Genomic DNA, 27,244 nt, shown 5'->3' with positions numbered 1-27,244 from the left:
CTACGTGCTGTTTTGCGGCAGGTCTCGCCCGTCATTGTACACAACAGCCCCGGGAGGATAACACACCACAGCGGGCTCCGCGGGTGCGCTGGCGTGGACCTGGTGCCTTTGCTCGTCCATCGCTGCCTTTGTGGTGGCTGTGAACGGCCTTATTCTCGGAGAAGTCATCCGCCAGAAGAGTTTTGTTAGCGCTTTCCTGAACTCCCGTCTCATCAGGCAGTACAGAATGGGGTTCAGGCAGCTGTTGGAGTGCGCCAGGCACACGGACACGGGGAAGACGTACACCTGCGTGGTGTAGTACTCATAACTGAAATGAACCACGTTGAGTTTGATGAGGATGCCCCAGGCTGTCAGCGCCTGGTTGGGCAGCCAGCAGAGGAAAAAGGATAAAACCACGATGGTGACAGACTTGGTGACCTTGGCGCGTCGTTTGGCGCTCGAGGTGTTGATGTTTCTGGAAGTGATGGAGCGCAAAAGGAGCAGATAGCAGGCTGAGATGATGCCCAGCGGCAACACAAAACCCAGCAGCACTTTCTGAGAATGATACAGTCCCAGCCAAAACTGCGCTGTTCTGTTAGTTTCCGGGAATTTGACAAGACACAAGTCCTCACTGGAAACGGTCACCGTTGTGGAGAAAACTGCGTGCGGCAGAGCGGCGGAGACAGCGGCAAACCAGATGAAAACGGTGATGCACCGAGCGGAGCAGCAGTGTGGTCGCCGCCGCCACCTGCACTTGAGCGCAGAGGCGAGCGACCAGTACCTCGCCACGCTCATAGCAGTCAGGAAAAACACGCTGGCATACATGTTCATAGCCGTCACATAGGAGACAATCTTGCACATCGCTTTGCCGAAAAGCCACGTGAAGTCCAGCGCGTTTTCCACCGCCCAGAACGGCAGAGTAAGGACGAACTGGAAGTCCGTCACCGCCAAACTAGTTACGAAAAGGTTGATGGAGGACTTTTTCCACACCTGTTTGGACTTCATCAGGTACAGCACCAGTAAGTTCCCAACCAGACCCAGCGCGCAAACCAGCGAGTAAATGACAGAGATGATTATCCTCACAACAGCGGCGCCGTTTCCCACATAATCTGTCTTGTTGAAGTCTGACAGGTGGAAGTCTCCCTCGGAGCGGTTGGTCGTGTTAAAAATGCAGCTCAGGTTGAAGTCTGCAGCAGAGACAATCCCTGCTGAGCCTTCGTAGTTAATGTCTCCAGACATTTTAACTTTAATCCCTGAGGATGTTTCCTAAAGTCATGCATGTAGGTCCAAATCCTTGGATTTCAGGTTCTTGCGCGCACACACAGTTTTCTGTGAATCGAAACACAAACAAAAATAACTGTAAAAGTAGCTGTGTATCCCTGATAGGTGACAGAGCTTGTCATTAGGTTGCCGTGTTGCTCTGAGATTTTTCTCTGTGCTTCTCAGCTCTCCAACTGAAAACGCGTCCTGACGCAACAATCTGGCGCTGTCCTTGGTTCTGATTAGATGCCATTTGGAAACCAATAATCCAAAACGTAGAAAAGGTATCTTCTTGAGTTGGGCATAAAACAATTGTGAATTGTATTTGTTTTCATATGCAAACCTTCTTGAATCGACTGTGGAATTGCATACAACCCAGGGACGTGCACAGACATTTGGAGGGGCTATTGCTCTAATCTGGAAAAAAGGCAACAGCTCCCTCAAAAAAAATATTTATATCCAGTATCATATATATATTACAAACAATTACAACATGACTACAGCTAGTAAAAGTATTTTACTCGATCCCCAGGTTCTCAAATGCTCTGTGAACTCGAGCTCTTGATATACATAAATTAATAACTAATTCACAATGCCATATATGGCACAGACACAATTTACTGTGTATTTATTATAAATGAAACATTTGTTTTTAATGATTTATTAGCCTAATCCAACTTAAAGAAAATGCTCCTGATAAAATAGACCTACTTCACATTAAATGAATAATGTAGGATGGTTGTTTGACATTATCAAATGCTTCTCTCACAGCTGGTCTGCTGACAGTTTAATCCAGCTCTGCAAAATTGCAGATCTTTTAGCTGCATCATTGAGCTCTTTCTCTCTATTCTTCAGTCATTGTTGTTGTGAAGGCATACTTAAGCACACAAAATAGGCTATACTCTTTTTTAAATGCTAAGTTTATTACATTAACCAATTGGGACTGTTAACAGACACAGACAGCGATGCAAGCACATTGATATTAAGTATCACTTTATTAGGGAAAATGTGAACAATGGAAAGTTTATTTTGGAACATTGTCCTACTGAGCAAATGATTGCTGATGTTCTGACAAAGCCAGCTACTAAGCTAAAGTTAAAAAGATTTGCACAAGACATCTTTGGCACTTAGGGATGCAAAGAGTGTTTATTGCTTTAAGACAATGAGGGCGCCTCATTCTGTTATTTTGTTTTCATGTAACCCAATAAGATAAGAGAGAGTGAGTTAAATATAATTTTTGTATAACACTCTTATCAATACACTACGGTAATAGTGTTGGTTGCTATATTTGAGGCATTACGGTTTTACGCTTGCGTTCACTTGTATACAATGATGAGGACGGATGAATAGAGCCGTACACATGTATGGAATAAATAAGTAACTATATGGAACAAACGCTCCGCTTACTTTCACGTCAAGTTAAGCCTGCGCAAGTCAGCTAACTTAACAGGGACATTCATTTATCATCTCATAACAAAGTAAGGCGACTTTCACGTTCACTAACATCACATCTGATTGTTGGTTGAAAACTCATGTAACATAGTGACTGTTAACAACATATAACCTAGCTTGATTCAAGAGCCCACACCATCACATCCCTGAACCTCTCTCTTCTCTACAGAACGCATACTAATGTAACGGACGTAACGTGACAGCGTTAGCTGCCAAGCTACGTTAGCTACGTTAGCCTGCTGCTGCTACATACATTATGTCATCAGCTTTGGTTTCTAACATATAACACAACAGCAGTTTTCGTTAATATTTAAGGCAATGCTGTGCGAAGTGATGCACACGTTACAAGATGAAGCTGCACTTTATTCAAAGCTCAAGTGGATTGTTTTGGTTACTATTCATAAGGCATTTGTCATAATCTCCATAACTATGATTGATTTTTTCAACTTTAAAATTGCTTACTCCCATACAGCTCCTGGTCTTCATGTTGGTTAAACCTTTTTAAGTATTTATGGGGTCTGTACAGGCAAGGCTGCAAATCAAAACCATTGATAAAAAAGAATATCTGAGCTGATACTGTAGTTTCATTTGATAAGACTGGCAGGACATGAACTTCATCCATCCTGATTTGTTTGGTCCCTGATTCCTTTCTATTAGTGGGAGTCAAAATGAAATGAATGAAAATCTGAATCATCTGTGTTATATTCCTTCACTTAACATTTTACCCTTTGCTTTGGGCATATATACCACAAGTCTGCAGAACTCATTATGTCAGATTCCCAGTGAAGCGTTAGAATATCTGTGACAGGAAAAAATAATCTCTGCTATAGCTGGTATCTGTTCCAATCACAACAACGTGCCTTTTCTAGTAATGGTTTCCTGATCCTTGTTTTGGAGGATATCTTGACAGCTCATGTCAGGAAGTGGATGGATTTAGAGAGGGAGAATGATAGCTGCAGAATCCACACTGCATTTACCCACCTAGCCTACTAAAATCTTGAAGTCCTGCATTCAAAATTTTACTTCAATAAAAGTACAGTAACATTCACGTAGACTTAGACTTAGAAAACTTTAATGTCCCAGAGATGCAATTTGTTGTACAGTACAGGCATATTGACACATAATCCACAACACAAACATTGAACCAGACATCTACATATCTATTTATCTAACACATAACATACACACATCAATAAATAGAACACAGTAAAAGAAGTATATTGCACAATGTCATGAATAAATAAAACTACTGCACATTACTTCACATATATTTCTTCAATCATACCTCTTTACATCTTTTTTAATTGGGTTATTGCCAATGGAATGAATGAGTTGTTTGCTTGGTTGGTTCTGACGTTAGGATATCTATATCTACGACCAGAAGGGAATGAACTCCACTGAAAGTGGATGGGTTGTATCCATGCAAACCTTGTCTGCCTTCTGTGCCAGTCTGGTCAGATATAGTTGCAAAAATACCACAGAATGAAAATACCCTGGTAAAAGTAAAAGTCCTGCATTCAAAATATTACTTTAATAAAAGTACAGTAACATTTACTTCAAGTATCAAAAGTGAAATTACTCATTATGCAAGCGTTTAAATAAACATTAACATATTAGCAGAATTTTAATGTCTAACTCTAACCTGGTCAAACTATGTTATATACTTTTGGGTAGTTAGATTTACTGAGTAACAATGCCTCATAATTAATATGCTCATTTTAGGTTTTTATAACCTTTTAATCAGCAAAGTCATTAGGAACTATATCTGTCAGATTAAAGTACAAAATTACCCTCTGAAAAATAGTGGAGTAGAAGTATAAAGTAGCATAAATTGGACATATTCAAGTAAAAGTACCTTCAAATTGCACTTTGTTACATTCCATCATTGATTCAGTATTCAGTTCATGTTCAGTATTTTAAAAGTTGTGATAGGTGTTCTGCTGACCTCCAGTGTTGTTAATGCAAACTACCAAAACTGCACACACATTGATTCAATACAACACACTTTGTATTGGATTCTGTATTCTGCAGGATTATACAACATTTGTATCAAAAGACAACAAACACACACACACACACACACACACACACACACACACACACACACACACACACACATAATGAGGATGTTTCACAGCACATTAATGCACAAACAAAACCCAAACCCAAATGAAACAAATTAAAAACACAAAAAACTCCCCTTGCTACACCCTACCCCTCCAAAATAAATTAAGTTGGAATATCAGAAAATTTAGTATTCTTGATGTACTTAAAAAAAGGGGCCCCAGACCTCAACAAATGCATTGGACCTTCCTTGCATAGTCTTATTTTCTCCAACTTCGGGAAGCATTTCTCGAATCCAATGTGCATGAGATGAGGGTGCAGGAGATTTTCACCTTGTCAGTATCACTCTCCTAGCCAGTAAAGTAGTGAAGGTGATTGTATTCCTTTGTGATAAAGAGAAAGAGGGTTAAAAGGCTGACACCCCAAAAAGAGCACTGAAAAAGTTAGGGTCAAGCTTCGGCCCAGTATTTCAGACAGAGGATGGATGAACAGAGGAGCCAGAGCATATGCAGTATACAGTATATAAGGTTTGCAGGAGCCTGATGACATCTGCCACAGATAGGGGAGACATCGTTGAAAATCCTTGTGTACCCTTCCCAGAATCTCTTTCCAAACCTTACGCAATATTTTCTCCCCCCAAAACTGTCTCCCATAATAACTTAATCAAATTAAGTGAGTCTATTCTTAAGTTATTGAATCTGAGTATAGATTTTAGAAAGATATAACACAGCCTGGACAAACCCTGTGTGGTGCAGTGTATTCTAGTCAAACTGTTTGACTGTAGACATAGCACAGCTGTTGGAGCCAGCTTGCACACATACCAGAGGAGAACAGATGGAGCTCCAAGCGCTCAGTGTAAAAACTGTATTGAATGAACCAGTCACATCTACACTTCATCCAAGGTCTAATATCCACTACACGTCTCCTGGGGTCGTTTAAGGACTTTCAAGATCACACTACGAGTTTATGAAAGAGATTTCTACTGCAACTCCGCGCCAAATCAACTACAGTTTGGCCAGTATCTGTCTTTCTTATCAGCTTGCAGACACACCCCTTATATAGAAACTCAGGCATTCCTCAGCTGTCACTCTTTTGAAGACAGCCTGGCACACAGGCCACCTGAAAGTAGGTCAAATATCCTGACACTTTCATTGTAAACAGAGCAGAGAGCAGATGTCGTAGAGTACACAACTGCAGGTTGGTGTTAGCAGTTCTGAGACAAATGTTGTATCACTTTGTGGCAGTGTTTTCAGTGGTTTCAGAGCATGTTAATCAATTCCCCTCATACTTATCCTCATTGTTGCCCTTGTATATATTTTGAAATGAGCTTAGTCTTGCAGGCATTTTGAAACAAAGCAATTCACGAACAGAAGTCAAGCACACATCAAGTCTCTGCCTCTGTGAAATAAATGAAGGTTGACACATTGCAAAACACATGTAGCCAAGTCAGTTTTTTATAGGATTCATTTCAAGCAGACTGTGCCCGAAACTATTCTTAAAGAGATTTTCAAAAGGGATTAAAAATCATTCTTAACTCAACACTGAAACCCTGAAAAATAAAGCAACAGCTAGCATGTATGTAACAAGGAAGTTTGACCTTCTGGAAAATTAATTTTTATAAAAAATATAAATTTCTTTTTTTTTGCTGAATGTTAGATGAGAAGATTAATACCACTATCACATCTGTGCGGTAAATATGAAGCTATAGCCAGCATATCAGTAGTGACAGTGATGTTGATCTTCTCATTGGCATTCAGCAAGACAGAGAATAAGCGTAGCTCCCAAAATGTCAAACTAGTCCTTTAAATTACTGTATCTTCCTTACATAATGTGAATGTCCACAGCTGTCACCTATTCACCCACTTTTCATTGTGATGCAATCAATCTCATACCTTTAAATCAAATCATATATTGGATGTGACAGACAGAAACGTCATTGATATTAAGTTATTTTTAAAGAATGGCATTTGAAACAAGTGTTAGATCCAAGGGCAAAGTCAAATGCAAGGTAATTATCTTGTGCCAACAGGATTAAAGAGATATTTTGCTGATTTAAATCCAGCTCTGTCATGGCAGTGTGGGCAGTGTATTTAGATGAATGATGTTTGGCTTCCCTCCTGTGACATAAACACTGCCACACAAAGATGACACAGAGCTGGATTTAAGTCAGCAAAGTATCCCTTTAAGTCACATTGTATTATGTTCACACCCTTACATTGGAATTTGTTGGCTCCTGCACACTACACTGCTGACTCCAGCTTTTAACAAAGTACCTAGCAACACAACAACAAAATAAAACTGTACCCAAAGTATAATCACATGAAGGGGAATATAATTGTAACTTAATCTGAGCATGTCTTGCACAATAGTGCAAGTAATAGTGTAAATATTGCATGTATTTGATTAAAAGTTTAAAATTGAAACTGGAACAAGGGTAACAGTAGTTCATGGAGAGGTTTGTACAAGTCAGCAGTGGTCTTGTGAACTTGAGCTTATCGGTCAGTGATGAGATCAAAACAGTCTACAGACTGAGGGCACGTTGAGTAATTTCTTAGAAATCACCACTTAACTCTTCTATTATAATACTGTTTTGCGTTGAAATAATTTAAATGGACAGCAAATATACAGTAGACATATTTATTAATAGTTGGCATATAGACAGTAGGCGCAGACTTCACTGACTCTGCCCTAATCTTCATTCTACATTTAGATGCAGAGGTAATACACGTACAGATACAGGTTTAAAAAACCCAGTGAAAGGCTGCCAGTGGAAACTGACTAGTACAGTGGAGCACTTTCACTTCAGTTGAGCCTCCACACACAGGCTCGGCTGTTCTGCCTCTGTAGCTCGGAGGCTGCTCGGCTCCAAATATACAGTTCAAAAAAGCCTCCACCACAAGTTCTCCTTGTCCTCCTCCAACCCGGGAGTCCAGAACTGCAGCATTTTTGTATATGGAAGGCTCTTCTTGCATTGCTAATGTTGATAAGTAACAATATTCTGTGTGTTAGTTTACACAGAGACATGTCAAAAGTTGAATAAATGATGATAACTGTTGATTTTGTGATGTAGATCAATAGTTTACCAGCATATAAAGTAGAAACAACATGACACAAAGATACAGCATACTGGAACAGTATTGTGTAGCTGCTCATACTTATAATATTGCATATTTCTATACATTTAATGAGTTATTTACAGTACGAGACAATGGAGTGCATCTTTACACAGTCTTTCCTCTCATTTTGCTGTGTCTCCTGTGTTGTACAATACTCGGATCAACTGTTATCAGCGGCTGCCAGCTGGTGTCAAAGCTTTTTCCAACATAGCAACAACTGATTTAGTGCTTTGCACTCAGCCGTGCTAAGTGTCTGTTGCTCCACAGCATTGGAAAAAAAAGTGTCCTTGCCAACACACAACCAGCTGATCATTCCTCTACAACTTGTGTTCCTCTTCTTCTATGTTCTGAAGCTTCATCAAAGTTTCAGACAAGGCTGCCCTTTCAGAAGAGGGTGCAAACTGCTGTTCTCCTGCATGATCTATCACAGTTTTTATCCAGAAATGTCCCTCCTCCGCAGGCCTCAGGCCTGTCTGGCACAGAGGGACCTCCTATGGCACCCTGCTGTCACTGTGAGACAAAAGGCAGCAGCTGTCACATGAAGGACAACAATCCCTCATATCTAAACAATTCCCAGACTTGTGGTCGCACAGGCTTCTCATACAGTGTTGGTGTGTGGTGGCTCTGTTGAGTCTACCATTAAGGTTGTGTGTGTCGTGCTGGTATCCATCATGCTCAGCTTCTCTGTCCTGTTCCTTGGTTCTTCCCTCCGTCTTCCCCTCCGCCAACACAATCTGCACCTACGACTGACAGAGATGTAAATATGTTATCATATCATGCATATGCAGCAGTAATAGTAAAACCAGTTCAAAAAATCATGCTTCCATTTGAAATGAACATGTCAACACTGGGAAATACATTTATTTGCTTTAATGTAAGAGTTGGATAAGAAGATTAATACCACTCTTATATCTTTTTCACTAAATGTGAAGCTAGAGCCAGCAGCCGGTTAGCTGAGGTGAGCATAAAGACTGAAAGCACGGGGCAATAGCTAACCTGGCTCTGTCTAAAGGTCAGAAAATCCACCTACCAACACCTCTAAAGCTCACTAATTAACACATTATATCTTTTTGTTTGTTTAATAACACAGAAGCACTGCTAACAAATGGTGAAAGACAAATATTATGCTGTTGAGAAAACTCATTTTACAATCTGCAGTTTATATCCATTTGCTTTTGTATTTTGGGTCATTTTGTATGAATTTGACAACTATGACACCATGTCTTGTTCACAAATTCAAAATTTTGAATTTGCTACCGTGCTGATTCGTGCCTCTGAGTCTGACTGGGCTCTTCTCCATGGCAACACTGGCTGACGCTTAAGGGTAATGTAGTATTAGACCCTTTCGCCATGCCATGAGAGACAAAACCGGATTACTCAGAAACAAAGGGAACAAAAACAAAGGAGAGTCTCATGTTTTTATGTTTAAGTACATTTGAGGATAGCATTTCAATGAAAATGCTGAAATGAATTATTCACAAATTAAATATTTTGAATTTTATGCTTCAGTCTTTGTACAGAATGAGATTGAGATATAACGTGTTAACTGGTGAGTTTCGGAGGTGCTGGTAGGTGGATTTTATTAACTTTGGACAGGGCTAGGTGTTTTCCCCTGTTTCTCTTTATGCTAAGTTAAGATAACTGTCTCCTGGCTCCAGCTACATCTTTTACAGGCATGAGAGTGCGAATACGTGTATTTCCCCAAATGTTGAACTTTTCTTTTGAGTACTTTTTATACATTGGTAAATCACATTTCTTTCTGTCCCACAAGCACAAAAGCTTACTGTGAACAAATGCAGATAAATACAATGACAAGAATGAGAAAAACCAGCCCCGCTATGACGCAGGCAATTATGATTTGTCGTTTCTCTCCTATCCGCCAGTCTAGGTCCAGATATTCGCACCTGCCGCCAATGTAACCACGCTGACACCTGAGACAAAGAAAAAAAATTGCTTTCATTTCCTTTATGTAACAGACAATGAAACAACTCTACTGCCTCCTACATCCTTGACATTTTCCTCTGTCAAGCTCCTAACTTTGAATTATGGAGGCTGGAATGTCTTATTCTTATTCCTCTTTACAGTAATGCTTTCTTGTTCACCATTATCTCCATCTTTTTACAGTAGACTTCTCTCACCTGCAGGACGGTGCATTCTGCTCTTCAACGTAACGACACTCCCCATGGATGCAGTAGTTTGTAAGTTCCTCTGGACATTTTGAGAAGTGGCCAGTCCACTGCCCTGTATCTATTGTGTCTGCTGGAGAAATTAAATGACATTTAAAAATAGTTTTCATCATCTGTTAAAGTTTGCAAACTTATGAACAGTGAAAGGTATGCATTTTTCATATTGTGTTCAAAGTAATAGTTAGATATTTTGGGCCTTTTCCCTTTTTTGCTGAGAGTTAGATAAGAAGATCAATACCACTATGATGTCTGTCTCCTCAATATAAGGCTATAGCCAGTGGCCACTTAGCTGAGCATAAAGAGGAAACATGAAACAGCTAGCCTGGCTGTGTCTGAATGTAACTAAATCCACCGGCCTTCTAAAGCTAGCTAATTTAAACGTTATAATATAGACTTTTATTTTATATTTTATAGTTTTCTCCAGTTTTCAGTCTTCATCATCACTCAACTCACTCCCAGACCACAACAACCAAACAAATAAGATAACATGTCAATTAGCTAGCTTAGGTGCTAGTAGACATTTTTATTTATTTCTAGACTAGCTGTTTCCCCTGTTAAAATAAGCCACACTAACCAACTGCTGGCTTAGGCTTCATATTGAGGAAACAGACATTTAGAGTGGCATCAATCTTTTTGTCTGACTCTTGTAAAGAAAGCAAAAAAGCTTATTTAAAATGTTGAACTATTTCTATAACTGTGTCACGTTCTGTCAGCTTGCTTCTTTGACTTACAACCTCACTTCTGGCATGGTGGCTTGATCATATAAATAGACTGTTTGCAACATGATCCAGAGAGGAGGCTTGATTAATCATTGCCAGGAAAAGCCTAGTGTCATCAAGGTCTCGTTAACCACATGTTTCAATTATTATAATCCCTTACTAAATTAAACATATGCTAAGGTGGGATAAAGTTACACACTACAATTCCCATTCTCCCCATCTATCTCTTGGCGCTCTTCTCTCTCTTACTCCACAAAACACACCCTAAAACAGCTGCTAGTGGCCATAATGCTAAACGTCTGATCCCCGGTTACAAATGTTTTATACTACAGGCTGCCGCTAGCTTTACAGCTCATTATCTTTGAAATGAGCTTGTAAAAGAATACTGCTGTTCACGTGACATCAATGACAGCGCTTCAGTTGTTAGCTGAAACGTGAGATCCAGCTTGCTGTCATACCTGTTGAAAAGGAAATTATTCAGTTACAAAGTTCAAAGGAATGGTTAGGAAAATATGTTTATTTGCATTCTTGACAGGTGTTAGCTTATGAGATGATTGATGCCACTCTAATGTCTGCTTGCTGAATATGAATCTAAAGCCAGCAGAACTTGGTTAGCTTAGTTTAATGGGGGAAACAGCATGCCTTGAAAAGGAGTAAAAATGTCCACCAGCACATAAGCTAACTAATTAATGTCACATCTCATTTGTTTAATCTATACATAGATAGATATTGTGCAAAAATGACATGTGGTTTTGGAGCGGGTTGAGTTAGCTTAACTTGATTAGGGGAACCTGCCTGCCTGAAAATGAATAAAAACGTCTACTAGTAGGCTATGTAAGCTAGCTAATTGACATGTTAGATCTCATTAATCTGTACAAAATGACAAGTCAGGCTTTAGAGGGAGTTGAGTGATGTTTCCAGTCTTATTGCTAAGCATTTTTGTTATTTGCTTCAGATTTAGCCTACAGACATGGGTAAATATTAAACATTTTTTTAAAGTTAATTTGGGTGAAGGTCCTAACTCACTTGTAGTAGAAACATATTGTTGTTTTCTCATTTGATGCAGTTACATCAAACAATGACTAACATATTTTTTAAGGAATTTAATTTGTTAGTATTACATTTGATGTAATTTATTGAACGAAATACTCAATTTACTTGAACAAATACTCAGCAGAGCTAGTTTACCCAATAGTTTATGCATTTTTCAAAGACACAGAGAAGTGCTAACAACTATTTTAACTACTCCTATGCTCTCTGGACAGCCTGGAATATGTCTCCTCCACAATTAACTGCCTCATGTTTTGTTAAGTGTTTCAATGCAGTAGGTAGATGTTTATAGCTACATCTGTGCTTAGCTCATACTTCCATTGAAATCTCCACCTTAAAACTTCACAGCAACCATTTATGACATTGTGAAGGGCCCTGCCCCCCTCACCTCTTGTCCATATCTACCTGTGCAATTGTCTCTGTTGCCATGGTGATGACAGTCAGACACAGTTCGATTGGCAGTCTCCTTTGTGGTATTCCATTCTGCCAGGGAGTATTTGCATAAGGCCAGAGCTGCAGCCAGAAACACAAATAAACCGCCGATCACACACATGCACGTACACACTCACAACAAACAGATGCATAAAGTATGCACGTGCACAACTGTGCAAACATTTTAACCAATTTATGACCACATTCCACATAAAGGAAAAACTCATTAACATAATTAATAAATTAATAAAAGTTATTAAAGAATAGCTCTGCTGAGTCATGATGTCAGCCTGCCTTATACGGTAGGAGATTTCTCTCGTTTACGCTCACCTCTGTCTCTCTCTCTCACACACACACACACACACACACACACACACACACACACACACACACACACACACACACACACACACACACACACACACACACACTTTTTACTGATCTAAACAAATACAAATTAACTCTTAGAGCAGACATAAAGTTTACCAGACTGTGTAAATCTATACATCTATATTTAATTCTACATTAGGAAATCCTGTTGTGACAATGACTAGGCTACTAATTACAGGGGATATATTGCTGGTGTATTACAGTAATTTAATCATTAACCAACACTGACGTCTACTGTACAAAAATAGCTCAGTAGGAAGAGCACTGTCATCAAACCTGCATTACTTTGAAGGCACATGGATGATGAAAAGGTGCGCCAACAACCAAAACAAATAGAATTATAGTAACTCATACAGTGCAATTTTAACTCTAAGTCCCTTGAGAAGAAAATGATCACTAGTAACACTTCAAAAATAATATGTAAACATCCCTTTAATGACAGACGTCTGAGATTATACTAAAACCAGTCTTCTGTTTACAATTAATAAGTAGGGAAGGTGAACAGGATAAAACAAATCTTACCTGTTACTATCCCTAGATAGAGTCTGTACACCTTGGCCATCTTCTCACTTGATAAAAGCGCTCATCTGATACATGAAAGTTCAGTATCATTGGCCAATAGAGATGAAAGTGGATCAAGTCTTTCTCAGAGGTCAATGACCTTGGTAAAAGGTGTGGACAAGCTGGAAGTTTCCCAGTGGTGTGTCGTTTTGTGGGCCTTCATTGATGGCAGTTCGGTTCATAGTCATCCAGGAAAAGCTTGAGTCTATGACCAAAGCACATACACACACACACACACTCACAGCCCAAAGTGTCTATCTGGACTGTGACTGGAAGGCACTACAGTGTGTGTGTGTTTGAGAATAGAAAAAAAGGGGTGGCACTGAAACCCAACTCTCTGCTCCCCGCCCACACCTTTAAAGGAGAATAGTACTCCATTCAAGCTATTCAGGTTATTTCCTCTTCAAACAACAATTGCACCTTTATCCCTGGCTTTACTTTCCTTTTTAAGAATGAAGCGACAGGCGTAAAAACTCATTGACAATAAACAGCAGCCAGTTTAACAGCAAAGCACTTCATTTATATTTCCCAATGTGTTGTCTTTTGGAGAAACATGCAAATATTATATGATCTGAGTTTTTTGGTTTACAAGCTTGTTAGTTTAGACTGATTCCTGCAGGGTATGAATCAACTGGAAGAAAGTTTAATGTGAAAGTTCAAATGGCTTATACTTGTACTTTACTTGAGTATTTTCATCTCATGCTTCTTTCATGCTACATTTCAGAAGGAAGTATTGTACTTTCTACTTTACTGCATTTTTTCTGACAGCTATAGAATTACTTAGCTCCAACTCGGCCAAGTACTACAGTGTGCTGCTTACATATTAATGCATTAGTGATAAAGATCTCACAATATAATATATATTAGTTTAACACTCACATGTTTTTTTTTTTTATTTAATTAAAACTTTAAGTACATTTTGCTGATAACATTATTTACTTTTACTTAAATAACATTATCAATGCAGGACTCAAACTTGTAATGCAGTATTTCTACATTGTAGTATTGCTGCTGTTACTGAAGAAGAATACTTCTTCCACCACTGGCAGTTCTGTTTTGGGAGTGATATTTTTATTCTCTAGAAATGACCAGCAGATGGCATAAGTTGACACTTTCCTTTTATAATTAAATAAATATTTTCATCATGTCCTATGACACCTAAAACATATAAAACTTGATTTTTACCATACATGTGTATGGCCAGTTTAGTGATGTCATTACTGGAATTGTTGGGTCTTTGTAAATTATAGAGTGTGGTCTAGACCTACTCTATCTGTAAAGTGTCTTGATATAACTCTTGTTAGGGGTCCAAGCCCGAGTCTGCAAAAACTGGCAGTAGCAAGAGCTACGCCATTCGCACAGCAGGGCTGTGGAAGCCTGTTGTTTTTCTACTGATTAATCAACAGCATCATCATTATTCTTCTCCGCCTAAAACTCTGACTACAGCCTAAACCGTACATGGTGGGGGGGTTGCCATTTTCAGGACTGATCTGAAACTCCGCAAGGACCTCAGGCGCAACAATTGACCCACTTCCACCACTAGGTGGCGCTATAGCAGAAAAAACGCGTTTGGCCCTATAACTCCCACACCGTACACCGTACACCGTACATTCAAAAACCATACATCCACGCGTTGCCTGGATCCAACTGAATCACGTGATATAGGCCACGCCCATTTCTGCCTGCCTTTTATGTGTGAGAAATCGCGATTTATCATAAACCTACTTTTTCGAACTCCTCCTAGACCGTGCGACCGATTGGCACAACATTTTGCAGGTAGCATTTCCAGATGGGCCTGACAAAAAGTTAATAAAAAGAATTTTGATAGGATCAAAATTGCGCATATTACGCACAAGCAAATTTGTGTAGCTAACTATGAAAACACCAACATTGCCATATCTCAGCCAAAATAAATGCCATCAACGCCAAACTTTAGATTATTGTTTGACATGACCCTCTGAAGGTCCCCCACGCGTTTTACGAAAATTGGTCACTAGGGGGCGCTACAAGCACAAAAAGTTTATATCTCAAGAACCGCTCATCTGATTGTTACAAGATTTGTTGGGTACCATCTAGGGCCACTCCTGAGGCCAACCCTAGAGTGGGGTACTGAGGGGTCAAAGTGGGCGTGGCCTATGGGACCCACATCTAAATTTACTACTTACACTAACGTGAACAACTTTAAATTTACAGGGTAGATAGACAATAGGTCATGGACCACACCTACAAAAAAATTACACATGTGGACCACTAGGTGGCACTATAATGTTTTTTTTTGCCTTTAACTCCCACATTACACATCGCACATTAGAAATCCTTACATCCGCGTGTTCCTTGAATCAAACTGAATCACATGATATAAGCCATTTCCGCGCCAAAGTTTTATCGCAATATCGCGCAATGCGCAAAACCAGCTTTTTCAAACTCGTCCTAGGCCGTGCGACGGATCAGCACAAAACCTGGTACTTAGCACCTTCAGATGGACCTGACCAAAAGTTACTCAAGGAATTTTGCTACGTTAAAGTATGCGCATTTGACGACCAAACAAATTTTCCTAGCTAGCTACCACACACGTAACATATCATATCTCGACCAAATTAAATGTTATCAGCAAAGAAATTGAGATCCTTGTTTGACATCCCACTTCGATGTTCTGTACCAAATTTGGCGAAGATTGGCCTTTAGGGGGCGCTATAAACAACGTTTATTTGTTTTGGCCAATAACTCAATGCATTTAAATGGGAAATTTGCAATTGCAATATCTCTGTCACAGTAAGTGCCATCAACGCGAAACTTGTGTTGCTCGTTCGGCATGCCGCTCTGAGGCTCTGTACCAAATATGGGGAAGATCGGCCAATAGGGGGCGCTACAACCAATGTAGACGAGTTTTGGCCCTTTTACTCAATGTTAATGGAATATTTGCAATGGAAATGTACCACAGACCTTGCAGCTCACACTTCTCAATATTTACTGATGTTTGCCTCCTACCATTAGGTTTTGGTTTTTGCTGTTGCGTGCTCCTTTGGATTTTTACAATAAACAAACTTCTTAACCCACCTGACAAAGTTTCTACAACCTTCACAGTGGACAAATTCAACTCTTTTCTTTCACTTTTTCAATCCAAAACCAACACCATTCATAGGCGCCGATGAAAATACTGAGCACCCATGTGTGCCAGAGTGCCAGTAGGCTACATTCATTTACAATTAAACATTGCAGTTGGTGCTAAGTGGAGAGTCAGTCATAGTGAGATTGGTTATGTGGGTGGCATTGATTCTTAATTTCCCACGAAGCTGATCGCGGTAACGTGTCAGTTGAACTTTTCATCTCCAATCCTATCCTTATATCATTGTTAAAGGTAGTCTGTATATGCAGGGAGGTGAACTGTAGACCGCTACGTTTGCAACAGCGACGTACTGCAGACGTCGTGGCTCGCGCCTCACGATATTTAGCGACGTTTGCCTCCCTACCGCCCGGCTTCGGGTTCCACTTTCGAGCGCTCCCCGGGCATCGGGGGCAACTGGCGTGGGTGGCTTGGGCCCTGTCATAACTGCAGTTCTAGTTATGATTTGATACTATAAATAAAGTTGAATTGATATTGAATTGAATGTCAGGGTGTAATGACACACCCAGGAGCACACTTTCACATCACACGATTTTAGCTGAAAATGTGTGCAGAAAGTTGATTGGATTGAACTTTTGCTAAAGACTTTAATGTGATTCATTTTGGAGTTGTTTTGTGTTTGTCATAGTGGTGCCTGCCACATCTCATATTAATTACTAGCAAATTACAAACACTAACCACACTAAATGCATAGCTGCTGCAACAATTTGGCTGTGGCAGAACACTAAACATAAAGTTATATTTTAAAACTGAATCAAACACCTTCCTGTGATGTAAAACAGAACAAAATATACTGCAGAAAGAGTAATGGAAGGCCATTTCTGTCAAACCTCAGCATGCAGTTGGTATTTCTGGTTTTATATTTACACATTTTTCTGTTTTCCGGTTACAAATTTGATGTTGTCAAGTGAATCAGCTTCACATTTACGCTTTGGTTTCTGCCCTATATAGAGAGAGTTTCTCATTTTCACATAATGTTAATTTTCTGAATCCCATTCTGCTCATTCTCAAGAAGTTTAAAAAATGAGAAATGTGTGATCCCCTCAGTGTGGTATACTGCACATTTGAACAAAGGTTGTTAGGAAAGGAGGCATCAAAATGGGAAAACGATTGAGACTTGTCCGAGAACAGTGTACTGACAGGAAAAGGAAGTAGGCTATAGAGCCGTCTCATGACTGGCTAGACCTCTTTTAGGCTGATTGTTTCTGGGGCGATTGTTGACATCTTCAAATATATAACTTCAATTTTATACAGAATGCAAATAAATAAAATAAACAGACACATGACTAAACATCCATAAATAAAACGTGATTCATAATACCCAATTCCCACATTCTGGTGATTCATGCTTAATTTCTAATCTAATATATAGCCTTGAGCTTGTAAATAAGGTCCAAAATCGTTAAAAGCTCACAAGCAGAGTGCAGTGTGATTCTCTGTGGAGTGTCTTTGCAGTTTTGAACAGGAAGACCCAGTTTCCTCTCTCTGGCTGTGCTTCTAACTTAGACTGAACATCAGGAAGCCCGGACGCAGAGAGATTCCAAGGCGTAATTTAGAGGCCGGCTATAAACATCCGCTTCGTATAATCCATAATAGTCTTAGACTATGCCACTGTCCAAGATCACGCTTATCTAGCATTAGCTTTCAAAAGTTATTTAAATAAAGACTAAGAGGAAGTAGGTTCCTGTAATGCCCTTTAATGAGTTCAAAGCAAATCTCAACATCAATGTAATAAAACATTTCTTTAAAAAAGATATTATGAAAAAAATATTGTGAAACCTAATTTTTTTTAATGCGTTTTTCTTTTCATGTAAATAAAAATGATATATTTCCTTCTGCAAGTGAGTTGCCACAGTTGTGTCGACTTCTTCCTCCTCTGCAAAAAAAGTGCACATCTTTATATTCCTCATTTGAAATTCTGCTATATTATTAATAATAGGCGTTGCAAATAAAGGCTGTAAACTTTGTGGATGCTGACCTTTACACTACAGCACAGGAGCGTGGTTCTCTGAAGGGGTTGCTGCCTGTGGGGACTCCGACTAGCAGGGCGTCTTTGCCTGCGTTCTGCAGGCAGTACTGCTGGAGCTCTGCAGCCGCTTGGGACACCTGGGAACACAAACACAGACATATGTATTTATATGGTATCACTTTCTAAGTAGCCTATATACATATATATACAAAGGGGTTCATAAGCATTCATTAATGGATGATTAATGGTTAATGAATCATTTAATAATGCTTTATTGATTGTTAAACTTCTTGTAAATGATTTTTATTGTATTCTACAAATACCTTTAATCTATATGTCACAATTTAATGTGTCAAAGTGTATGGAGAGGGCACACAGACACATTTATGTGTTTTAGTTTTAGAGTATTTTGAAATATTTAATTGATACAGCCTGGGTTAATGTGCACATTGTGTGGAATAAGAGTAGAACAATGTAATAGGAGACATTGAATGAGCGTGCTGAATAAATGAAAACAGTGTATAAAATAAAAGCAGAAAATTATACTGTAATGTGTTGAATCTAATACAGTAGGCTTGTGCGTATAACAAAGTTAAACAAATCCAGAAACTCACCAAACCCTAAACTCTCATGCACTTTACATTTATAACCTTATTCTGTCTTTACCTTGATTCTCTCCACACTGGCCTCGAGCTTCAGTTGTTCTACGAGCCGTCGCATGTTAGATAAATTGGAATTAGAAGTCATGTTGGTGGAAATTGTTTTGAGGAAAGAAAAATTCCTTGTAAAAAAAAAAGTCCCCTTCAGTCTTTCAACACAGGAGCTGACTGCACTAATGGGCAGCAAAATGCTCGAGGAGAAAGAGTGGCTGGGTTTCTTTCCAAAGACCTCTGTCCACTTCACTGAAGAAACAAGCAGGGATGGCAACTTAGGAAACTTCATGAGGAGGAAGTGGTAGGAGTAGTAAGGGGGGGGGGGGATGAAGGAGAATGGCAGGAGGAAGGGGGAACAAGAGCATTGCGATGGAGTAGAAAAAGGGGAATGGAGGAATGGGGAGGAAATCAAGTGTGAGATGAATGGAGAGGAGGAGGAAGTGGAGGGTTAGAATAAAAAGGAGGTGGAAAAAGAGGGGCTTTATTAAAAAATTATAAATAATTTTAGTAAATAAAAATAACTTGAGAGGATTAACTGTGACTCTTGTTGCAAATAAATATTCATAGCTTTTTCATTCATTATTTCAGTCATCTCAGTTTGTATAACATAGATTATACATATAACAATACAATTGACATTATATAAAATGTAAAAAATAAATAGGAAAATAATTCAAACAAAAAGTAAAAAGAAAAATGAAAAGGTGACAGACTTCACTGAAAAGTGGTGACAGCAGGTGTTCTCAAGTAAATAGTACATCTGATTTATAAGCTAAAAATCAGTTAATGACCATATCAAACCTCCACACAGGTATCAAAATAAAACATCGCAGTATGATACAATACAGCCAACTAAAGCAGGGAATAGTACTCTGCAGAGTGAGCAAAGTTTTTTTTATTAAAGTGAATTAGTGATCATTCAGAAATCATAGGCTACATCAATAATAGCCTAATTTTAAGCATAATCCATAATGATGAAGATACAGAAAAATAGAAATGCATGGCAAAAATAGCATATTGTCAATATTTTAGAGACCCCCCCACACACACACACACACACACACACACACACACACACACACACACACACACACACACACACACACACACACCCCTGGCTCCTCTAGTGTGGTTTGCACTCTGGTTTAGGCATTGGTGGTGCAATATTGACATATATAAGGGTGCAAACCATGGCGCAAACACTACTTTAGGGGCGTCACCAGGGCGTCACGTGTAGGGAAGTGGGCGTCGCGAAACGTTCGTTGGCTCTGCGCATGCGCTCCTCTGGGCTTGCCATAAAGTGCTGTGAGACGTCGTGCTGCAGCTTAACAGGACATTACTAGCATGCAAGCAGCGTTTAAATGCAGCTCCCCTTCCCTGAATCCCATATGGCTAATGAACTACAACACTCGCTGCTTCTGCTTGGTCTGCCGGTGTCCGTTGGTTAACAGGATTTGCTGTAAGTAGCTTTTGCCGAAAGGTAAATATTACAGGAAAGTAGGTGAACCGCCTTCAGAGAACCAACACATCTCCTGACCAACGTCGAGGTGTTGAAACGAGGAAATATGAGCTAAAACGACACTTGGAGCTGTCAAACCTCCGGGACTTTTTACTTTGAAGTTTGTCTGAGACTTTAGCAGACATGGTAGAGGTGTTTACCGGCAGGACACTCCTGAATAAAGACGGGGATTTAGTCGATCCTGAAGAGGCGTTGAGGAATAAAGTGGTGGGGATCTACTTTTCTGCAGGATGGTGTCCCCCATGTCGAGACTTCACACCCATCCTGTGTGATTTCTACACGGAACTGGTTGAAGAGAGCGAACCTCCGGCTCAGTTTGAAATAGTTTTTGTCTCCTCAGACAAGTCGATGGATGATATGGTTGAATATTATCATGATATGCACGGAGACTGGCTAGCTCTGCCCTGGACGGATGATTACAAGCAGTAAGTATAAAAATATAATGAAAAGTCAATGGGAGTTTAGTTATTTGATTTATAAAGTGTATGAATGTTTCCCCTGGCTCTTAAACAAACATCTTAACGTCAATGTATTGCACTACTTGGCTGCACTTGATTGTGCTTTATTTGTCCTATCTTATTAGGATTTAACCCTGTTATCCATTAGCTCATTAGTCTGTGCTCCAGCTTATGTAAAATCCTTATAAAAGTCACCCTCTCAGGGATTAGGGTTACATGTAGGACAGAAACATTTTGATTCAATTTATATTATTTGATTCTGAATATTCAGGTCTCATGTTAGATTTAGCCTTTGCTATTTACTTTTGTTTTCACATGCCTGTCCTTTTATATACAAATATTCCTTTACTCAAAAGTAGGCCTAGATATACCACAATGAAACTTCTGCATTTAAGTTGTTACTTACGTAGAAGTAGAGAGATATTACTAGATGATGATGATGATAATAATAATAATAATAATAATAATAATAATATCAAAATGACTCATGATGAAGGCAACATGGGCCTGTCAGTGATATGTTGTTATATTCTTGGATTAACCTTACTGATGCATGATGTGTGAGCAGTATTTTAATGTTGTAGCTGTCCAAGATGAAGGTAAGTTGTATGTTTAAAAAAAAGATGTACTGCTTTGTTAAACCAATAACAATGCTAGTTCTGCAACTGACAGTTCCATTGTTGTATTGATTAGTCTGCTGCTTACCTTCTCAATAAATCAATCGCTTTATTTAGTAAATGTTTTAAAAACAAAAAGGCCATCTCAGACCAAGGTGATGTCCTCAGATGTCTCATTTTGTGCCGACAAACAGTTAACCCCCAAAATATTCAGTTTACAATAATATAGAAGTAAGAAAACCATCAGAACATTTACATTTGGGATACTGAAATGAATAGAATTTGGGCATTTTAGCTTAAAGAATTAGTGAAACGATTAATTCCATTGAATCGATTAATCTAATTATTTCAGCTTTATTTTATAGTGTATGCAGTATTTCAATATTGTAGCTGTTCAAGGGGAAGCTAATTTGAAATAATTTCTTATATACCTAACTATACAACTGTGTGTAATTTAAATAACTATGCAATAACAATGCATCAAAACTTTTGAAACTATCAGATGAAATATGACTTATATGTTAGGTATCTTGTCGCTAAAATTATGTAAGTACAAAAGGTGCATAAAATGGAAATATGAAGCAGTGTAGCTGTAAGGATTGGTTGATTAGTCGATCACCAAGTCAATTCTAACTTTTTTGATGTTCAATTATTTGTTTCGTTACAGATAGAATTTACCTGATGAAGGTCTGAGACTGAAACGTAGAATTTTTCTAAATAAATGATTGCTTGCGTAATGGTCAGTGTGCGGGACTCTTCTTTAAAATTTCGTTATATAAGCAAAAACTGTTTTCTTTTTCCCACTTGTGAAATATGAGAATTTTCTGCTTGTCTTTGTCATATGTGATAGTAAATAGAATATCTTTGTGTTTTGGACTAATAAAACAAGGAATTTGAAAACCTCACTGTGGACTTTATATTATGAAATGTATTATAACAGGTACGTTTCACTATTTGTCGACATTTTATAAACAAAAAGATTCATCGAGGAATTATCAGCCGATTTATCGATAATGAAAATAATCGTTAGTTTCAGATGTTCAAAATGGTATATAATTTAAATATATTAGTAAAGTATCTCATATTTGTACTTATGTCCCGTAGCTGAGTAAATATACTTTATTATCTTCCACCACTGTCAAGCATATCATGTTTTATTCACAAAGTAGAAGAACCAAAGCAACAGTTGTTACAGGTGTCTTTTTTTTGTTGTAATTAAAGCCTTTCTTTGTGTCTCCTTTCTCTCTCAGTGAGTTGAAGCAGCGCTACAAGATCACAGCGGTCCCTAAACTGGTGATTGTGAAGGAGAACGGCGACATGATCACAGACAAGGGCAGGAAACAGATCAGAGACCGAGGCCTGGCCTGCTTCAGGTCCTGGCTGGACGCTGCAGAGATCTTCCAGAACTTTAAGGGTTAGGAAACCACGTTGAGGAACACGTCAACCCATCTTTTCCCGAGGGCTACTGTAGCCACGTTAGAGAGCTGAACAAAACCAAAGTAAAATCATTCTATGCTCATTTTAGTTCAGTGGTTCCCACTTGGGGATGAAGGGTCAGAAGATGGTTAAGGGATATGAAAAAGCAAATTATATTTCTGTTACACAAAATTATGTTTATTTATTCAGATAGTTTTGCTTTTTTCTAGTTAAATACTGGATATATTTTACTTCTTAAACACTCTAAAATTCTTCAACTAAATAATCTGAGAAGGAAAAATCAAACTGTGGTTGAATTGCTCACAAGTCATGCTTTGATAAAGGGGTTTACATTTAGATATGGCTTTGTTTTAAGGGTTCACACTCCAAAAAAGGTTTGGAAACGCTGCTTTAAACATCCTATGCATTTAAGACAAACCTCAGGCGTGTCCATTATGGTTCATATGTGAAAAATGCTCTGCTTTAAGGAAATTGTGCATTAAGTATGAATAATACAAGCCAGCTACTGTAGTTTCTGAGTTTATTTAAAATGCATTCATTGATGTTTATAAGCTTGTGCACTAATGAAACATGCAGTTAAACCTTGCTTTTGTTAGGTAGGTATCTTTATGCTTTTTAAGGTTTGACTTGTAGTTCTACATTGAACTGCCTCTATGTTTTTGTATTTTTATTTTATATGGGTTGTTAAGACGGTTATTATTAAAAATGTATATATATATATATTCTGAGATGTATTGTCATCTGTTTTATCTTATGTTTCTGTTAGGAGTCTCTGTATATGTCCAATGTTTTATGTACAAACAAAATGATTCCCTGTTGCCTCGTTAAAATGCAGAAAGCCCACAGGACATTGTTTCCAACGTGCTGGCACAGTCACATCCTCGTTCCTAATTGCCTTTTTTTCCCCCTTGTGCATGCTGACACTGCTGTTATCACTTATAAAACATCCAACAGGCATGATGACATGATGATGACTCTGCACAGGCCAGTCTCTCCAGTACCTGTCTGCTTTGTAATATCAAATGCTGCAAGTCTTCAAAAGACACCGTGTCACACCATGTAACGCCCAGAGGCTTCTTTCAGGAATAAATTTGGCTGGAGATGTTGCTTCTCCTCGGGTCGATTCTGGTATGTATGTATGCCGCCCCTTCATCACAGGTCTTGGAGGACTTCCTACATCTCACAGTCTAGCACTGAATAGAATGATGCAACTCCTTCAAGTAAAGGACTGCAATGGAAAATGATGATGCCTCAAATTTGCATAGAGAATCTATAACCAACTGAACTGAACTTTATTGATCTACTTTGAATCATTAATCCTCTGGTGCACTTTTGTGGAAACTGTAGGTTCATAGTCTGCCATGTGGGGTCACTGTTTTGTCATATATGAGAATATGGTGTTTGAATTTTTTCAATTCTACTTACATTTAGGACAGTTTGCCCTAACCCCTTATCAGACACACATTATTATTTAAAGAAGAGTATTATTATTATAGGTCTTAAAATGTGTTTGGAGGGGATCTTAAGAACCCAGTCCTTCACCTATCCATGTACATTTTTCATCTTCAAATCAGATGACGGTCTGTCTATTTTATTATAGGTTAAAATAGTAGTTACATTGCCCTGCTGGGTGTAAGGGTGTGTGTGATTCCATCATATTAGCTTTGAGAATGTGTGAGTTTGTATCAAAGGTCAAAATTACACCCATTATTCTGGCTCATGGATGTGGCCCATACAAATTTCTAAGTTGTAACTAAGAACTTTTAATTTTTTTGTCCATCGACTAATCGTTGCAGCTCTAGACAGATGCTGTGACCAGCACAGGAAGCTGTTCACTCTTATGTTTCATAATCCCATGAGAAATGGGCCACTGTCACAAAAGGACACTTACAATTTCATTTTTTCATTCAAATATAACCCTCTATTCAGGGGGTCTTATTAGAGTGTTATATAAGTGTTATAATTATAGTGTGAATATAAGAAAGCGCATATAGGCTCATTTTGTGTCCTGTAATGACAGTGTTGGAAAGTAACTAAATTGGTATACTTTTTACTCCACTGCATGTATTTAATAACTTTAGTTTCTAGGTAATGCATAGATTCAGATGATAATACAAATTGTAATCAACAAATACATTATGATGTATTAGGATAGTTAGGATATTTATTGATCTCTGGGGAAAATTCACAAGTTATAGCTGTATATAAAGTAATTAAAATAATAACCCTATCTATACCAGCAGCATTAAAGTGATGGACACATTAATGTATCAATTATAATCCAATAAAATCCAATAATCTGAAATTAGCCTTTTGGCACTTATGGTATATTTTAATGCTAATACCTTTGTATTTTTACTTACACTGTGGTGCTAATTTTACTTAAAAGATCTGAGTAGGCCTATTTCTTCAACCACTGTGTAATGGTAATAAGGTAATTAAATCATGAGTCATCACACAATTAGCCTACAACTGAAATTCACATGATGTTATCCTTGATATGTGCAGTGATGAAGAAAATGTCTAATATTTGTTTGCTTCCTCTCTGCTGCTTGAGAACCTTCCAGTTCAGATTAGGGTGGATCTTTATGTCGACTTCACAATAATTGGAGTCAGTCGGACTTCTTGTTGGCTTTACAAATGAAAGGCAGTAGTGTTTCCTGCCGCTGTAACGGTGTCTTGAATCAACTAACAAGGTTGTCTTTATGTGAGAGCAGGGCGGGAGGGAGGCGCAGAGCTGCAGGGACCGGCGGACCCTGCATGGAGAGAGCGCTACTGTCAAGGTCACCACGTTAAGAAACAGAACTTCCGCTCAAAACCCTTAAAATAAAACGCCTATACATAATAAAATTGATGAATGGTGATATGCCTAGATCATAGACTGTATATCAGTCTATGGCCTAGATCTAAACTTTCCAAGTTTTCATCACAAGACTAGATAATAAGGTCAGATCACCGTTAAAAAAAACATACTTAGCATTGACTTAAATCAACTTAATGACTTCCTAGTTTTATTAGAATTGCTTATGAACATGATTTTGATCTAATGACAACTTGACATGTTTCAAGTCCACTAATACTAGTTAATATGCGTTGTATCTGTGACTGTTGTTGATCATAGTGTTGACATTAAGCTACTTTTTAGCAACATGACCCCTCCCAAAATCCAAATAGGTTAAGTATTTTTTTGAGGATTATAAATGGCAACTAATATTGCTCACATTGACATTGTTGACATTGGCGCTAAATTACTTCGTAGTTTGACGTGAGTGTCACAGACCCCACTGCTGTATTTGAAAAGGTAAAGCTAGATAGCGAGTTAGCTTAGCATAAAGGCCAGAAGTAGGGGGGCAAAGCAAGCCATTTTAAACTATAACCAGTAACGTCTCCTAAGTTGGTTCTTTCCAGAGTCATCTTAAAACCGCAAATGTTAGTTTTTTTTGTTGTTTTTTTTTTTACACTTGTTTAATCCATTTTTGTGTGCAGAAAGACAATACTGTGTTTTAGAGGTGCTGGATTTTGTTAGTAGTTCACTTTAGGGTAGAAAATCTAAGCTAACTTTAACGTTTAAATTATTGGAAGGGAAAGCGAAAAAGCGTAGATAACGTTATCTAGCTATGTTCATAGTTATTCGTAGTGTGCTGTGGGTCACAAGGAAGCCCACTTAAAACAATTTAATTTGTTAAAATATATTTTAAACACGCTAAAATCTGTTAAAACTCCAGCATGAAACAGGCAGTCAAAATATGTATTTAAACCTCTTAACTGATACGTGTGACTTAACCAAGACAAAATGTAGGCTATTTACGATTATGCAGCATTTCAGAATTGTATCTTGGTAAATTTATTTTATTTTGAAGGAAGCACCCCTCATGTTCCAGTGTTCGTCTGCCTCTCTTCGGCAGGCTTCACGCTATTTGGCGGTCCAAGCGCTCACACCCGCTCATGCTCTCGCATGTGTCGGTTGCAGACCGGTGGAGGGCTGCAGGGACGGGACCGCAGCACCGGGACAAAAACAAAGCCTCCACGCAGGATGGACTGAAGCAACGACTGCTGCAACTAGAGGTAAATTGACCGGGTGAGAGTACACTTTAACATTGTAAACTACAGATGTTGCAATGTCGATAGCCATAGTTTAAAACAGAATTATTACATCTTAATAGTTCGCATGTGATGAGTTTACGGTGAGCTTTCTCACCCTGCTCAATGTTAACTTCAAGTTTGCTGTATTTGCTGGAAATATCCAGCTACTTTTCGT

General features: G+C 38.6%; 5 protein-coding genes across 10 annotated transcripts in view; 2 read left to right on the top strand and 3 right to left on the bottom strand.

Annotated features, from left to right (window-relative positions):
• rxfp3 (relaxin family peptide receptor 3) lies at window positions 1-1,218 on the bottom strand. The gene has a single exon (XM_078272103.1). It carries the CDS (start codon window positions 1,216-1,218, stop codon window positions 1-3), a length of 1,218 nt encoding a protein of 405 aa, XP_078128229.1.
• Window positions 1,219-7,378: 6,160 nt separating this feature from the next.
• Window positions 7,379-17,915, bottom strand: btc (betacellulin, epidermal growth factor family member). Of its 5 annotated transcripts, none has more exons than XM_078271723.1 (6): window positions 13,171-17,915; window positions 12,232-12,339; window positions 10,010-10,130; window positions 9,656-9,802; window positions 8,476-8,617; window positions 7,379-8,381 (listed from the first exon to the last, which is right to left on the bottom strand). In XM_078271723.1, the coding sequence occupies exons 1-6, from the start codon at window positions 13,208-13,210 to the stop codon at window positions 8,379-8,381; spliced, it is 561 nt and encodes a 186-aa protein (XP_078127849.1). In that variant the 5' UTR covers window positions 13,211-17,915; the 3' UTR covers window positions 7,379-8,378. The 5 variants fall into 5 exon arrangements, with proteins under 5 accessions (XP_078127849.1, XP_078127850.1, XP_078127847.1 ...); XM_078271724.1 differs by having other exon boundaries at window positions 8,509-8,617; XM_078271721.1 differs by having other exon boundaries at window positions 7,379-8,617.
• A 99-nt stretch (window positions 17,916-18,014) lies between these two features.
• gng10 (guanine nucleotide binding protein (G protein), gamma 10) lies at window positions 18,015-19,229 on the bottom strand. Its single transcript, XM_078271726.1, has 3 exons — window positions 18,969-19,229; window positions 18,312-18,439; window positions 18,015-18,209 (listed from the first exon to the last, which is right to left on the bottom strand). Exons 1-2 carry the CDS (start codon window positions 19,047-19,049, stop codon window positions 18,314-18,316), a joined length of 207 nt encoding a protein of 68 aa, XP_078127852.1. The 5' UTR covers window positions 19,050-19,229; the 3' UTR covers window positions 18,015-18,209; window positions 18,312-18,313.
• A 1,023-nt stretch (window positions 19,230-20,252) lies between these two features.
• On the top strand, window positions 20,253-23,709 carry nxnl2 (nucleoredoxin like 2). The gene is made up of 2 exons (XM_078272024.1): window positions 20,253-20,899; window positions 22,800-23,709. Exons 1-2 carry the CDS (start codon window positions 20,598-20,600, stop codon window positions 22,966-22,968), a joined length of 471 nt encoding a protein of 156 aa, XP_078128150.1. The 5' UTR covers window positions 20,253-20,597; the 3' UTR covers window positions 22,969-23,709.
• A 3,203-nt stretch (window positions 23,710-26,912) lies between these two features.
• csgalnact1a (chondroitin sulfate N-acetylgalactosaminyltransferase 1a) overlaps window positions 26,913-27,244 on the top strand; it is a 30,750-nt gene continuing 30,418 nt past the window's right edge. Inside the window, exon 1 of one of the 2 annotated variants that reach the window (XM_078270983.1) lies at window positions 26,913-27,051. The gene's annotated coding sequence lies outside the window, so the exon portion shown is untranslated. Of the gene's footprint in view, window positions 27,065-27,244 lie in introns of both variants that reach the window. The other variant, XM_078270986.1, reaches the window with a different exon arrangement.

Source organism: Sander vitreus, chromosome 16 (genome assembly GCF_031162955.1).
Source record: "Sander vitreus isolate 19-12246 chromosome 16, sanVit1, whole genome shotgun sequence".
NCBI lineage: Eukaryota > Metazoa > Chordata > Actinopteri > Perciformes > Percidae > Sander > Sander vitreus.
This window is presented reverse-complemented; position numbering and strand designations above follow the sequence as displayed.

Bases quoted from the DNA above. Each gene is read 5' to 3' on its own strand.
- rxfp3 (XM_078272103.1), bottom strand. From the start codon at position 1,218: ATGTCTGGAGACATTAACTACGAAGGCTCAGCAGGGATTGTCTCTGCT.
- btc (XM_078271721.1), bottom strand. From the start codon at position 13,210: ATGGCCAAGGTGTACAGACTCTATCTAGGGATAGTAACAG. The intron at 12,340-13,170 runs GTAAGATTTGTT...TTCTGGCTGCAG, and splicing joins CTATCTAGGGATAGTAACAG to CTCTGGCCTTATGCAAATAC. The intron at 9,803-10,009 runs GTGAGAGAAGTC...TCTTTGTCTCAG, and splicing joins CAGAATGCACCGTCCTGCAG to GTGTCAGCGTGGTTACATTG.
- gng10 (XM_078271726.1), bottom strand. From the start codon at position 19,049: ATGACTTCTAATTCCAATTTATCTAACATGCGACGGCTCGTAGAACAA. The intron at 18,440-18,968 runs GTAAAGACAGAA...TTGTGTTCCCAG, and splicing joins CCAGTGTGGAGAGAATCAAG to GTGTCCCAAGCGGCTGCAGA.
- nxnl2 (XM_078272024.1), top strand. From the start codon at position 20,598: ATGGTAGAGGTGTTTACCGGCAGGACACTCCTGAATAAAGACGGGGAT. The intron at 20,900-22,799 runs GTAAGTATAAAA...TTTCTCTCTCAG, and splicing joins TGGACGGATGATTACAAGCA to TGAGTTGAAGCAGCGCTACA.